The sequence below is a fragment of the Hermetia illucens genome, chromosome 1 (assembly GCF_905115235.1).
Source record: "Hermetia illucens chromosome 1, iHerIll2.2.curated.20191125, whole genome shotgun sequence".
In the NCBI taxonomy this organism is placed as follows: Eukaryota; Metazoa; Arthropoda; class Insecta; order Diptera; family Stratiomyidae; genus Hermetia; species Hermetia illucens.
Window position 1 is genome coordinate 211538059 of NC_051849.1, and position 16373 is coordinate 211554431.

The following is a 16373-nucleotide window of genomic DNA, read 5'->3' on the forward strand; positions in this document are numbered from 1 at the left end:
ATGACCGAATCCGTTTGTTTTCGCTTGAAGACTGATTTAACTGAAGCAAGTTTGAATTCGTCTTGAAATCCTACACTGATTTATGTTTTCAAATTAATCTGTCGTTTCCGTTCTTTTACTGGAAAGTGCCTAGACTAGCAACAATACAGCGGCATACTTCCAGCCTGTGATGTCGAATTTTCTATTTTGACAGTAGAAAACACGCTTTGAACACATGTGGCAGTACTGGCGACGTGCCAGGAAAGTTTTTGAGTTGGGTGAATTGCAGTTTTGTTGTTTGCGAAATTAAGTGAAGTTTCAATACCAATATATAACTATAAACTGTGTAAATTGTATCAAATGTAATTAAACTAGAGGACGGTCTATTAGTTTTAGTCCTAAATCAAAGAAAAGCGTCCACCAAAAGCCAAGAAACTCGCGAAGAAAACAAGCACCCACAAGGAAGTCCTCTGACGACTGTCAAGTGAATCGAAACCAAGTTGACCGTAATATTTTCCATAAAGTTCGATAGTCTCTGGAGGTCTATCGCGGGTTAGAAAACTTGTCCGGGTTTAGTTATTTCTCCGGCATTTGTCTTTCTGTCTACCCTCGAGGCAAGGAGCCGAGCTGAGCAGAGCCTGAAGTCTTTGCCCCCATTGTACGCTAGTGCGACGCAGCTGTGAACAAAGAAGCGCGTCTGTTGCCAAAAAATTGGAAACGCAGTCGACGCAAAACAAGCGCCTGTGTCTGAAAATAAACCTTCTTAAAGGTGGGGATTGTTTTGGTCGGACGACGATAAAATTTAGACAGGAATGAGTGAATTAAGCGCAGAAGAGGTTTGTAGTGCCGTTGCCGATATAAAACGCGGAAGTTAGTGAAAATCATTTAATTTGCAATACGTGGACTTTTTATAGATTCGTGCACGTCGATTGCGTCGACTTGGATTACTAGATCAAAGCGGTCAGGGTGAATCGAGCAACGTTACGTCGTCGAGCCCAAAGGCAGACGAGAAAGTCGCCCCTGACGCCGAGGCCACTGCGCCCCAAGATTGCGGAGATGTCGGTGTTGCAAAGGAGGGCGAGGGCGGAGGTGAGTTTATTTACTGGCTATGACAGAATTGTGACGGCGAATATTGTGCCTCTTCTGATAGTACTTTGCCGTGCAGTAAAAGGCTGTCGACTAATCGCTGTCGCAGTTTCACTTGGTTTTTAGAAATTCTACTTTATTTTGGTCGGGGATTTCTCTATTTGATTAATTTTCATCTTCTATGGCTGCTTATATTCTTCACGAAGTCCATTCAAGTCTTGTTTCAACGTAATCTTTCCCCACAGAACGCTCCAGCACAAACGTGGCAAAAATATCTCGATTGGTGACTGAATCTCAAACCAACATCGCGGCTAAGCCAGCAGAATCGGAGTCACCTCTACAAAAATCGCCCACCCAAACTTCAGTCACGAAAATGGAGACAGAAGAGTGCGTGGGTAGCTCGATAGCGGAGAAATCCGGGGACGGAGACTCAGGCATCGAGAACATGGAAACGGACGAGGCCGTACCAGAAAAACCGACACTGAAACAACAGATTGAGGCAATTCTTTCGAAAATCTTCGATGCCACTTGGTCCTCAAATTGCAAGGGCGAAATAATATGCCCGCAGACAGCAGAACTCTATGAGAGTTTGGGGGACGAAGTGGATTTCTCCGACCTAGTGTCCAACTTGCTCATAGAAATCATGTTCAAGTACGCTGACGGAGAACTCACGGAAAAATTCGAAACTGACGATCCTGGACTATTCATATCAATGCCGAAGAAGAGCAAAAGCGACGATTCGCAGCAAATGGACACGGCGGGAGAATCCGGGATGCCATCGGCGGACATTTCTTATTCATCGACCAGCACCGCCTGTCCAAAGCTAAGCCTACGACCTTTTTGCTCCACCAAGCAATCCGCTCTCATCTATCTCACTCGCTGCTATAGAAACGCCCAAAACGAGTGGAGCATCGTGAACAACGAACCAGAGAGCGAGACCAACAAAGAGAAGCTTTCCGAAATTGAAAAGGCTCGAAGCCAAATTATAACTCATTCGATTGCAATTTTGACGCAAACGTTCCATGAAAATGTGAACCCCAAGGTCCAGCATTCGCCGCTGCTCGATCTCCTCTATCGGAACTGTATTCCTGACGACTTCATGCAGGACCTGGTGGCGGAAGCATTCAAGAAGAAAAACGTGTTTGAGCATATCTTCGGAACCTTGCTCCGCGAGTTGTTCTTCGGAATGCAGCGCTCGTGTGCTTCAGCAGCGATCCAGATCGATCAAATTGAGATTCTGGCAAACTTGGTGACTATACGCGTGAACACCGTTCGTCCGCTATGCGATTTGATCTCGAAACAGTACAATTTCTATCCAATGTCGTGCACCACGGCAACTGAGGGTCGTGAAATCGTCAAGTGCAGTTATTTGGGACCGTTCTTATCCCTCTCGATTTTCGCAGAGGAGAATATTAAGTTTGCTGATGAGAATGGACGATCGGCGATATTATCCCCACAGTCTGGAAAGTTCCGATTGGTAAGTCTAGCAATAGCTTCCACTACATTTGGTAATTGAAATAACTGTTTTGACTGTGTTTTCAGCAATTACACACAATGCGAACGCTGCTACACACTGTTTTCCACTCGTTCCTGGTAAATCTTGAGAGCCGCAACAGCATGCTCATGTACATATCAAAAATTTTGAAGTCCAACGAGCGTCGTGTGCAATTCGCCGCAGATGAGAAGTCATTGGCGCGTGATGGGTTCATGCTGAATTTGATGGTGGTTCTACAGCAGCTTTCTGTAAAAATTAGATTAAACAGAGTTGATCCGCTCTATCCGTTCCACTGGGAGTCGTTGGTGGTAATTGCAAAGGATACGAAACTTCGATTTGGCCAGGAAGAGTATACAGAATGGTTGGATAAATTACGTGAGTACCGACTTTTTATTGTAATCAAAAGCGCGTGCTTTTTATGTTCTTATAATTTTGTGGACCCCGGTGGAAGTCGTCGGGGTTCTAGAGACGGCGCATTAGATCAGCAATTTGTGACCTTTAACAGTGGTTCATGGGGACTAAACTTGTTCCTTCAGTCACGAACAGAGTTGGGTAAAATCCTTATCAACGCTTTTAATGGTAATTACAATTAAGATTCTAATCAGGAGGGAAATGATAAGAAAAATCGATAATTGCAGTCTCAGAGAGCGATTACGGTCATAATCACGTAATAATCTATTTGTATAGTCGTAATCGCTGCAATCATAATTATGTGATCATATTCAATTACCGATAACTTATTATCATCATCAACAACGGCGCAACAACCGGTATCCAGTCTAGGCCGGCGTTAGTAAGGAACTCCAGACATCCCGGTTTTGCGCCGAGGTCCACCAATTCAATATCCCTAAAAGCTGTCTGGCGTCCTGATCTACGCCATCGCTCCATCTTAGGCAGGGTCTGCCTCGTCTTGTTTTTCTACCATAGATATTGTCCTTATAGAGTTTCCGAGCTGGATCATCCTCATCCATACGGATTAGGTGACCCGCCCACCATAACCTATTGAGCCGGATTTTATCCACAACCTGACGGTCATGGTATCACTCATAGCTCTTTCTTTGATTGATGATTGATTGCAGCCTACGAGGGCATTTGGAGAAGTTGGCTAGGTGACTCAGTTGGCTACAATTGGCGCATTTGAGGGGCGCCGCCAACTCCTTGTCGGCGTTGTCTTGTACAGTCGAACGGGGGCAGTCCCTACAGGCGTTTTCCGCGTGGCTACGGAAATTATTGCGTCGGCGGAAGCGAATTCATTTGAGCCACAGCGGTTTTCAGCTCCGGTGGGTCGTCCTTTTTCTCCGCTCTCACGAAATCACGGAGGAATATGTCGCGCGATGCAATCCGGCTGCGTGGTTTCGCCGGTTGGACGCGTAATTTGCGCTGGCGGGCGTTATGGCAGACGTCACAAGATTCACCACTTATCGGTCTCGACGAGGAGACCATAGGATCCGTCACGGACGTGTTGGAGGAGTGTTCGTACGTATGCTTGAAGGAGCAGCTGATTCAGCACCTTTCCGTGAGTGAGGAAGCAAAGCTGAATCACTTGCTGAATGAGCTGATGCTATGCGACCGTTCCCCCAGCCAGTTGCTACGAGAAATGAAGCAGTTGGGTGGGGATAAGGTCGGCTCGGAGTTGCTAAAGTCTCTCTGGCTGCAGCGACTCTCGGAGAGCACCCGCGCCACCTTGGTCTGCGCGGACTCGGGATCGCTGGAGGTGTTGTCCGCCACGGCCGACAAAGTTCACGAGATGTACACGCGCCCCGTGGTTGACGCGGTCATCAAGCTCACTGCGACGGTACGTACTTTGCGTTCGCGAGGTAGATCTCGATCGGATCTCGGTCGAAGTTTGTTTCCCGAAGAGGGCGTTCGGGTAGTCGTACGCCGGGACCCTTATCGGCCTCGACGGTTTGTTGGTGCCATCGGAAATATGGAGCTCAAGCGACTAAATGTACCACCGGAGAGCAGGAAAAAACTAGGTCTGCTGGGTGCCTCGGCGACGGCTACCCGAAGCGCAGTACCACGCACGGCGCAAACTCATCTCCCATCAGCACCTGTGGCTATAGGCAGGTGGACGTGAGTCTCGGGACACCGCCAAACGTTTTCGTGGCGCTTCATTTTAGCGGACATCAGCATCTCCACTTGACTTGCAAAACAGGACATTAATAGACTCCGCAACCTCGTTACAGACGTCTGGGAAAATTTCTACCTGTCGAGATGACACTCTCTCGATAATTTTCGAGGACTTTGCCGACCATCGCATTCGCGCACTCCTCCGAAAGTTTCGCAACATCACTACGGAAGGTAGTTTCTCCAAGTCGGTGAAGCACAATGTGCAGCACCATATCAATATCACCGGCTCTCCAATCTTCTCAAAGGTGCGTCCTCTTTCACCCAAGGAGCTTGTTATTTGCACACCTTTCGGACTCTTTAAGTTCACTAGGATGACTATCGACTTGTACAACGCTGCGCAGACTTTCCAGAGTTTCAGTCACTCTATTTTACCAAACTTAGACTTTTGGTTTGCATACATGGATGATGTTTAGATCACTTCCGCTTTCGAATATGAGCACTTAGAGCACCTTGAGTGCATTTTTGAACGTCGCCTTCAGGTCGGACTTGTTTTGAACGTTGAAAAATGCAGATTTCTACATAAGCAGGTGAAAAATCTCGGTCACTTAGTTACCCCTGACGGTATCCAACCTGACCCAGACAAGGTTGTGGCGAATAAGGGTTTTCCACTACAAACCACGGTATCCAACCTGACCTAGGCAAGGTTGAGCCGATTAAGAGTTTTCCACTACCAACCGCAGTGAAGGACCTGCGAAGGTTCTTGGGTATGTTAAATTTCTATCGTCGTTTGTTGCCCAAGGTCACTTATCATCAAACGATCCTGAACGCCTACCTGTCTGGGCCCAAAACTAAAGACTCCAGCGAGGTTGCGTGGTCTGTTAAAGCAGTCCATGCGTTTGAGCCAGTCAAACAACAGCTCGTTGAGGCAACACTGCTGGCATTTCCTCAGCAAGATGCTTCCCTAGTTGTGTTCGTCAATGCCTCAGATACTGCAGTAGGCGCCGCTCTGCACCAACGGGTGAATCAAATCTGGCAACCGTTGAGCTTCTCTTCAAAACAGCTCAACCCAGTTCAACGCAACTACAGCGGCTACGATCGGGAACTACTTGCCGCGTACCTCGTTATAAAATACTTCCGTTTCTCCCTTAAGAGCAGGCCGTTCTCTATGCTCTCGGATCACAAGCCGCTTACATTCGCACTTAGACAAAATCCCGACAAAGCGTCCCCTCGCCAACTTAGGGAATTGAGTTATATCAGCCAGTTTACTTCTGATATCCAACATGTGTCTGGTAAAGACAATGTTGTTGCAGACGCTTTGTCTCGAATTTCGGATGTCGCAGTCCCCGCCTCGGTCGATTATACGGCAATCGCTGAGGCACAAAAAGACGCCGCAGAGCTTCAGAGCCTGAAAGTAAATTCCAAATATAAATTCAAGGAGTTTCCTATTTTCGGCTCAAACTCTTACTTACTCTGCGAGACCTCAAATAAGGGACCCAGACCATTCATTCCGGCTGATTTTCGTGGGGAAGTATTCCACACGATTCACGATCTTGGGCATCCAGGCATCAGCACGACGAACCGGTGAGTCACCGAAAAATATTTCTGGCCGTCCATGAACCGTCCAGACAGTGCATCGCGTGCCAGAAGTGCAATATCAACAAGCACGTTCGAAAAGAAGTATGTGAGTTTCCTCGATCAACCAGGCACTTTCACACCAGCCGTCTTGACATCATTGGCCCCTCGCGAGATTCGCACGGATTCAAGTATTGCCTCACAATCATCGACAGGTTTACGCGGTGGCCGGAAGCGATACCTTTGTTAGACATTACGGCACAATCATGTGCCGAGGCCCTCTGTCGAGAATGGATTCCGCGCTTTGGTGTTGGACCATGGAATGCATTTCGAATCTACTCTTGTCGCGGAGTTAGGAAAACTCCTGGGCTTTAAGCGGCATAGGAGTACTGCATACCATGCACAGTCCATTGTTATGCTGGAACGTTGGGACCGGACGCTGAAGGCCGCTCTAATGGATCCGTCGTGGTTGCGTTCCTTTCCTTTCGTCCTCCTCGGCCTCCGTACAGCCCAGCGGAGATGGTTTACGGGGAGTATCTACGCCTCCCTGCCGATCCGGTTCTCGACATCAGAGCAGGGTTAAACGACTCGGGGACGCTGGGTATGCTTAGGGACACGATTCGAAGATGCGGTCGACTCCACCGCCCAGACACGCGATATTGGAGGTCAAGTCCTGGATCGAGGCGAGCACTCGTTCAAATTCGACGTCCGAGGCGGACTCAAGTGAGTGTCCTTGTCGAGGTTGAAGGCCTCCGATAAGCCAGCATTCGCTTCGAAATATTGCCTTTAGGTAACCTCTTCTGAACAGCGTGTAATTGTTCATATCCTTCCATCGTTTTCCTCTTTATTGGAAATCTCCGTTGCTAGGTAACATTGCACAATTCTGATGCTCCTTAATCTGGAAGATCCTGTCAGCTACCGGCTCCCAGATCCTGAGAGAATGCCTGGTGATAACCAGCAGAAACAGTCGGACACCAGATTCTCATCTGTTACCTTTAGGCTTTCCACAGTATAAAGTGTCGCAACAGGGAAGAGTATTCTTCAGAGCCCCACCATCTAACTTCATTTAGGCTCAGAGTATCAAGTTTATAACGTTGGAAGTTTCGTTCGAATTGTGGGGGCCTTCGATACTGAAAGCACATTCCAACAAGAAACTAATGTTGTAGTGCCAAAGCCAAAGGTCGCAATTGATGATTTGCTCCTTCTCTGAAGCAGGGATAACGTTTCACTACCAGGAAAGCTTTAAAATTGGCAGATTGCCCACATGCCTACAAATTTCTATCCGTTTTAGTCGCTATTTCGCGAAGCAGGAAATACTTTGAGTGAATTCTCAGTCCTTACTTCACAGGGGAATTATTATCTCATTGAGATAAAGGAAAGATAGGCCACTAACATATATAATTAATAAGGCCCCTACCTGATTCCTGAGACGCCTGAATGTTAAATGGCTGTTGAAACTATAGTGACTCGCTTCCCTTCTCTTCCAAACGGATTTGGGACTGTCGTTGGAGGAGTTAATTGGACATTTTCACTCATAAAATGCGCATATATATGTTTTTGAATTGGAAAACTTGTAGTACAGATGGATATTTGCGCGCATTGCAATTCACAAATAGAAAAGCAGATCTATATTTAAACCATTTCGACATTCTTGACAACCGTATTTGTCAAATCGTTCAAATAACCGTGAATCAAGCCGGATTTGTCAAAAACTGCGGAGCTACTGACGCAATACACGCTGCGCGGTTACTCATGGAGAAACATCGTGAGAAGTATCGCTCTCTTTACATTGGATTTCTGGATGTAGAGAAAGCTTTTGACCGTGTGCCACACGAATTCATCTATGCTTTACGACGACACTTAGTGCCAGAAGAACTCGTGCGCTGGGTTCAATTACTCTACCACGATCCGAAAAGTAAAGTTCGAAGTATGGCGGGTATATCAAAACCGCTTCGTGTTTCTGTTGGAGTTCATCAAGGAAGCGACCTCTTACCACTCCTCTTTGTTCTTGTTATGGACACCGTCACACGGGATATCCAACGTCCAGCGCCCTACACACTGCTCGCTGCTTGCAGATGATGTTTTCCTAGCATCTGATACCAAAAATGATCTCGAGCAACTTGTCCAAAAATGGAATGATCGCCTCATGCAATACGGTCTCAGACTGAATCTAAACAAAACTGAATTTCTGACGACCGATCCCCGTGAAACAGGCACAATCACCGTCAGCGGCAGTGATCTGCCCAGAACTGAGCGATTTAAATACCTCGGGTCAACGCTATCAGCCAATGGAGAGCTGCGTTATGAAGTTGCTTTACGCATTAACGCAACCTGGATGAAGTGGCGTTCCACAACTGGTGTCCTTTGTGATCGACGTATCAACGAACGTCTCAAATCTAAAATTTACCGCAATGTTGTCCGTCCTGTCACTCTCTATGGTTCTGAGTGTTGGCCAACTATAAAAGACAATAAACGGCGCCTTGCGGTAATGGAAACGAAGGTGTTACGTTGGATTAGTGGCGTGACACGTTTTGATCACATCCGAAATGAGGATATTCGCGATCGTTATGGGGTTGTACCGATCGTGGAAAAGTTGCGAGAGAGGCGTCTTCGATAGTATGGTCACGCAATTCGTGCTAACGAGAATTCACTTGCCAAGATTGATCTGAACATCGAAGTCGATGGTAAACGTCGAAAAGGCAGACCGAAACAACTGTGGCTTGATACGCTGGATGGCGATTTAAAAACCTCGAGATTGCACCCAGATCAGGCATTCGATAGAGCCAAATGGCGAAACCAATCACGACGAGCTGACCCCGCTTGTGAACGGGACAAAGGCTGAAGAAAAAAGAAGATCACAGGGATCCATCCTTTGGACCTCTGGAAGTCTTTTTACGATAGTATATTAGGACTTACATGCCAAAAGATTTGCGCCTGGCCGGCGTCTGCCTATTGCATTGTCTTCAAACCGAGGGCTCTAAGGTGGCGTGGAGGCAGACGGTGCAGCAACCCTGTCGGCTGATTCAATACCAAAACCGTCAAATGGAAATTCTGTATTCACTATGGTTTGTTGGCCGTGATGCAGTAGGCGGATTTCCTGAAGCTAGACACGTCGGCTAACAGCAACTCGGCACAAGGCTGTTTGTAAAGTCGTCAAGTGCTAGACTGCGCTTTACATATTGGGTTCATTTAGTTCTGTGAACACAAACCATGCATTGCTACGAACATGCTGGACCAATAATTTAACTGAGGGATGTATGAGGGTTCGAGGGAGAAAAGTGAGTTTTGGCATATCTTGGGTAACGTAGTGTGTAACCACCAACACATGTTCGGTATCCAAGCATACCACAACGACCTCCAATTTATTGGAGGACGGTTCACCTGTTGACTGGTGGACGTCATAAGCTATTGGGGCTTGGAGTGCGTTCCGAATTCATCATCATCAACGGCGCAACAACCGGTATCCGGTCTAGGCCTGCCTTAACAAGGAACTCCAGACATCCCGGTTTTGCGCCGAGGTCCACCAATTCGATATTCCTAAAAGCTGTCTGGCGTCCTGACCGAGGCAGGGTCTGCCTCGTCTTCTTTTTCTACCATAGATATTGCCCTTATAGACTTTCCGGGTGGGGGGGTCATCCTCATCCATACGGATTAAGTGACCCGCCCACCGTAACCTATTGATCCGGATTTTATCCACAACCGGACGGTCATGATATCGCTCATAGATTTCGTCATTGTGTAGGCTACGGAATCGTCCATCCTCATATAGGGGGCCAAAAATTCTTCGGAGGATTCTTCTCTCGAACGCGGCCAAGAGTTCGCAATTTTTCTTGCTAAGAACCCAAGTTTGCGAGGAATACATGAGGACTGGCAAGATCTTGTACAGTAAGAGCTTTGACCCTATGTTGAGACGTTTCGAGCGGAACAGTCTTTGTAAGCTGAAATGGGCTCTGTTGGCTGACAACAACCGTGCGCGGATTTCATCATCGTAGTTGTTATCGGTTGTGATTTTCGACCCTAGATAGGAGAAATTGTCAACGGTCTCAAAGTTGTATTCTCCTATCCTTATTGTTCTTCGTGTTTGTGTTTGACCAGTGCGGTTTGATATTGTTGGTTGATTCGTCTTCGGTGCTGACGTTGCCACCATATATTTTGTCTTGCCTTCATTGATGTGCAGCCCAAGATCTCGCGCCGCCTGCTCGATATCGTCAGCATAGGCCAGTAGTTGGGTGGACTTGAAAAGGATCGTACCTCTTGCATTTACCTCAGCATCACGGATCACTTTCTCGAGGGCCAGGTTAAAGAGGACGTTCCGAATTCAGCAGTCCCTAAAGGAATTGAATGGACGATTGCACGGGCTTAGGAGGAATCTTTAGTGAACGCATGCTTCGGGGTTGAGCAATGGTCCAGGCATGTTTCGTATCCGCCCAACGGCGGTGTTGGACTCGAAGTTTCAGTGGTGTTAAACAAAGCAACCTGTTAGAGTTGCATTCCCGACGAGGGTTTCGTAAGGGTGTACCTTTCGGGAAATCTTCCATCTGCCATGCCAGAAAAACGCAGTCTCTTCGGAGAGAAAGTTTGGCCGCAATGTAAAGCCATGCACACGCGCAAAAGAAGTGGTTGCCGGTAAAGAATGTCAACATGTGTACTAAGTGAGTGGCAAAACGAGTCAAGAGACATATAGAGTGCACGGTTCATTGGCAACGTAGGTTGGTGGCTGAATTGAAAGCATAGTGAGATTGCAATTTCATTCCAAGGTTATCAGTCTTGCCTGGACAAGATTGAGAAGGCACGATTCCCTACTGTGTATTCTGCAAAAGGTTCCGTTGCGGTTCTCCGCCTCGGGCTGATTCCAGTTAACCCGTTGGGGAGTTCCGTCCCCACGTACTCGAGGAGGGCGATCAGACCCGAGTCTGCAAGGGACTCATCTGAAGTGGCTCTGCCACGAAGCCTCACTGGAGGTTTTCTGGTACCATGGGAATCGGGATGGCCCTCTGAGAGCATATGCTCCAGGAGAATTCCTGGAGGATGTGTTCTCGGCCCGGTTATTTGCGGTTGGCCCCCTAGTAGGAGTTTCATGGTGGTTGTGGTTATGCGTACATCGGGGGCAGAGCTCCTCAGAGCTCGAGCGTGGAGTTGCGCTGTACAACTTGGGTGCCGTACCCCTTAGTTGCGGCAGAGGTGTTAGATAGGCCTCGCATCCACTGGTATGAATGCTGAGCCTGCACTCAGTATAAACCAGGAGCGCTGTGCTTGCATGGCGGGGCTCTGATTGTGGTACCAAAATCAATCCGTGTCCGAAGAGGAACGTGGGATTATGCCTTCACGGCAGGTACTCACGTTAAACCCCCAGGACTTTCATGTGTATTCTGCAATCGGCTAGTGGATGAAGCCGATCACATCTTTTTTTCTGTAGGGGCGGGATTGTCAGTAATTTTATGCAGTCATAGGGTAGCTCCCTCCAGACAACACTGTCAGAGAGACGCTGAGGAGCGACTACACATAGAACTGTATTGCGCATTGCGTTCGGGCTCTTCTTGTTGGTAGGGCAGGGGGTTCCCTGAATTAATAGTTTCCTTCGCTTAGTGAAAGGAATTCACTGATTTGAAAGCTACCTAAGGCGGAGAAAGCGAGCGGGCTGGTTCGAAGTAATATGAGAAATGTTTCCAGGATAATTCTTTGAAGACGATGAGGTCTTTAGTTGGTATCCCGTCGGCGCTCGTTGCGGGAGTCCAACGTTCGGTGCATAATTCATTCACCTATTCTTCCTTTCCTCAAAAAAGAAGACTCGGTGAGAGAGCAAGCAGATGTAATGTGTCTAGTTTGGGTGTTTGAGGAGTGATACCATGGCCCAATGAAGCCGTACACGTACTCAGGAAAAGTCAATATGGAGAAATCACCGACAACAAGATACAATAGACTCGTTGGCAGGATGCAGTCTTTGCGGACACTCCTCTTCGTGGCTAATGTGAACGTCTGCATGGCACGCACATTCAGATGGCTGGTTTGCCGGTCAGTTATGTGGGCTTTCATGATTATCGTTGCCGTGCCTTCCCATCACATGTCTGAGCCCACCTTGGCATTTAGTCCACCATGTCTCCTTTAGGTAGCATTTTCTAAACTTTTGTTGCTGTTGTTCAAATAAAGCATATTTTTCTTCTTTATCGGAAACCCTTGATGGGTAAGAGTGCACAATTGTGATGCTCCTTAACGCAGGTCGGAAGCTTGCAGTCAAGGTCCCGTTAGATACCGGCTCCCAGATCATGAGAGTTCACCTGAGGGTAAGCGTCAGAAATAGTCCGAGATCAGACTCGCATCTGCTGCAACTACGCTTTTCAAAGTGCCGCCATAGGGGGAGGAGTACTGTCCAGAGTCCCAACATCTAACCTTACTTAGGCCCAGAATGTCCAGTTTATAACGCTAGAACTTTCGTTCTAGTTGGAGATAGCGACCATTCTGGAGGCTTTCGATACCTTTATCGAGAAGCGCTGGCACATTCCAAAAGCCAGCTCGTGTCCTAGTGTGATAGTCAAAGGTTGTAACCAATAAGATATTTAGTGTGCATTTTTAACAACTTTTATTCATTCTCAATTTCAAATAACGACTAATATTCTAATTCCTATTAAATTTCAGAAAAAGATCCAAGTGTTCGATGGGAGACAGCAAATTTCCAGACGCATTGTTGGTTTTTGACTTTGCACGCTCATCATTTGGCCATAATGCCAGCGATTCAACGCTACGGCAAAAAGTTGCGGGCAATCAAAGAGCTTCAACGTATGATCGACGAATTGGATAAGACGAAATCTCAGTGGGAAAATATGTCTTTTGCCAGCCGAAATATTCAGTTTCGTGACCGTTGGATGAAACAGTTGAAAAAATTGAACAGGTTGGAATCCGTTTCTTAAGTTTGAGAAGTTTAGAGAGTTTAAGGTGTTCTATGTTCCAGATCAAAGATTTGCAGTGAAGTGTGCCTGTTGGATACGCGACTGGTGCAGGCTTGTATGTTTTTCTATTCAACCGTTTGTGAGTTTCTTCTGTATCAAATGGAAGGACGTCAAGTGGATGGGCCATTTATAACAACTATTTCACCGCCGCAATTGAAGCCAACTGAAGCTTTCTCTGCACTGCCCGAATGGTATGTTGATGACATTGCGGAATTCATATTGTTCGCAATGCAACATTGCCCCGACGCAGTAAGGACATCGATTGATCATTCGATAATTACATGGTTGCTAACGTGTGTATGTGCTCCGCATTGTATTAAAAATCCATATGTCACTGCCAAACTAGTTGAAGTCTTATTTGTGTTCTCGCCAAGCATTCAACCGGCAAACACACTCCATGCGTCGGTAAGTTGTCTCATTTGCATCCCTCTGGGTTCGTGTTGATGGACTCTTTCTGTGGTTTCAGATATTAAATCATGAATTAGCTCAAACTGTACTTGTTAGCTCTCTTATGAAATTTTATACTGACATCGAAACGACTGGTCAAAGCACTGAATTTTACGATAAGTTTACTATAAGGTAATGTGTCCTTTGGAGTTAGGAAGCCAGCCAGCGATTCTATCGGCCATTTATGCTTGCAGGTACCATATAAGCCATTTATTCAAAGGGATGTGGGAGAGCCCTGTTCACCGCCAAGCGATGATTACTGAATCGAAGACAGGAAAACATTTCGTTAAATTTATAAATATGCTAATGAACGACACAACATTTTTGTTAGACGAATGTTTGGAGTATTTGAAACGAATCCATCAAACACAGGTAAGGGAATGTGAATCTTTACACGGAAGCTTCTGATCTGACGAAAATGCTGCAGGTTTTAATGCTCAACGACGAAGCGTGGGATGAAATCGGTGGTGAGCAGCAACAAAGTAGACTTCGCCAACTGGCACAAGATGAACGTCAATGTCGCTCTTATCTGACATTGGCTCGTGAGACTGTTGATATGTTCCACTATTTAACGGTAGGCTTTTATCTGGTTATTCTGCTAAAATAGAATAATTATGAACCTTGGTATTTCAAGATTGATATTCGGGAGCCATTTTTACGTCCGGAGCTGGTGGATCGACTTAGCTCTATGTTGAATTTCAATCTACAACAATTGTGTGGACCTAAGTGCAATGATCTTAAGGTTCGAAATCCTGCGAAATATGGTTGGGAACCAAGACGACTGCTAGGACAAATTTTTGATATATATTTACATCTTGACTGTGATAGGTTTGCCACAGCTTTGGCTGCCGATGAACGTTCATTTGAAAAACATCTTTTCGATGATGCCGCCGCTCGTATTGAACGTTTATGTATAAGATCAACGGTACAAGTGGAAAAATTCAGAGCTTTGTTGACGAAAGCACACGACATTTATGGTAAATATAAGTTTTATGTCTATAATTTTCTCGTAGTTGATTTATACCAACAACATAGCTTGAATTCGGCGGCTCTTAGTGTAGGAAGCATTTAACTCAAGTTTCATGATCCGTTTTCTTTTTCAGTGGCAAATCAACAGAGTGAAGACGAATTTGCTGACGCTCCAGACGAGTTCAAAGATCCGCTCATGGACACGCTGATGTCGGACCCCGTTCAACTGCCATCTGGCACAATAATGGATCGTGCAATCATCACAAGACACTTACTGAATAGCAACACAGATCCATTCAACCGGCAAACACTGACGGAGGACATGCTGGTACCCTGTCAGGATCTAAAAGAACGCATTGCCTTATGGAAGAAGGAGAAACAGGAGAAACGTGAACGCCAACAACAACAGCAGCTTAATCTTAACGATAAGAGTTAATATCATTTAGACGAAATAAGTGTTTGATAATAAATGATTGTTCTATGAGACAAAAAACCTACATCATCGTATATGATAGACTCGTGTTTACTTTTAGTTTGTACTCATTGTAAAAAGGTTGAATCTAATTGTGTGTTTGTACTTTTTCTGCAAATTGATCGTTTCGTGGTCATCCTCGTCCATTCAACGTGTATACGTACATAGACTCCTTTGCGAACGAATTGTCTATAAGAAATAGCTAGTAAATTGGTGGTGCAAGTGGCAGCGACATTATAAAATACTTTTTGCATTTGCGTTGAATGTACGGTCAGAGGACGTTATTTAAGATGTCTTAATCGAAGTCGAAGATTCCCTTTTTACTGAATACGCTAACAATGAGAATTTGAGGAGTACTTTTAGGATAATTTAATAATTGTGATTTTTTCGATACATGAAATGAGTAATGAATTACATGAATATATATCGACAAATTTGTGTTTGAATTTACTTCGAATTTCGGATCTACTTATTCTCGGCTTTCGTCAATTGAGTCTGGATTTGAAAAAGTAGACCGGGAGGATTTGGAGAGTAGTGTATGAAAGTCCTGGGGGTTTAACGTGAGTACCTGCCGTGTAGGCATAATCCCACGGTCCTCTTCGGACACGGATTGATTTTGGGACCACAATCAGAGCCCCGCCATGCAAGCACAGCACTCCTGGTTTATACTGAGTGCAGGCTCAGCATTCATACCAGTGGATGCGAGGGCTATCTAACACCTCTTCCGCAACTAAGGGGTACGGCACCCGAGTTGTACAGCGCAACTCCACGCTTGAGCTCCGAGGAGCTCTGCCCGCGATGTAGGCATAACCACAACCACCACGAAACTCCCACTAGGGGGCGAACCGCAAATAACCGGGCCGAGAACACATCCTCCAGGAATTCTCCTGGAGCATATGCTCTCAGAGGGCCATCCCGGTTCCCATGGTATCAGATAACCCCCGGTGAGGCTTCGTGGCAGAGCCACTTCAGATGAGTCCCTTGCAGACTCGGGTCTGATCGCCCTCCTCGAGTACGTGGGGACGGAACGGAGAGTAGCGTATGGTAGAAATCGATGGCTGCTCTCAGGAGCGCGATTAGAGCTGTGGTGAATTGTTTTGATGCCATAAACTCCCTAAGACCATGACAGCTGTGGGAAGAGCATTGAGCGGTAGAATCTGAGCCGCGTTACTGAAGTGGTTACCCTTAGTTTGCCCCTTAGCCATGACAATCAAGCGATTTTGAAGTAATTGGTAGTATGCCACGCGCAGTCCACCTCATAGCATTTTAGTGTCGGTTTCACCTTTCTTCTTTTTCTTCAGCCTTTGTCCCGTTCACAAGCGAGGTCGGCTCCTCGTGA

General features: G+C 46.3%; 1 protein-coding gene across 1 annotated transcript; it reads left to right on the plus strand.

The window, feature by feature from the left end:
• The first annotated feature begins 220 nt into the window (after positions 1 to 220).
• Positions 221 to 15468, plus strand: LOC119653823 (ubiquitin conjugation factor E4 B). The gene is made up of 11 exons (XM_038058863.1): positions 221 to 815; positions 894 to 1068; positions 1311 to 2542; positions 2608 to 2935; positions 12836 to 13088; positions 13149 to 13551; positions 13613 to 13725; positions 13788 to 13965; positions 14021 to 14167; positions 14228 to 14570; positions 14697 to 15468. The coding sequence occupies exons 1-11, from the start codon at positions 792 to 794 to the stop codon at positions 14996 to 14998; spliced, it is 3498 nt and encodes a 1165-aa protein (XP_037914791.1). The 5' UTR covers positions 221 to 791; the 3' UTR covers positions 14999 to 15468.
• The last annotated feature ends 905 nt before the right edge of the window (positions 15469 to 16373 follow it).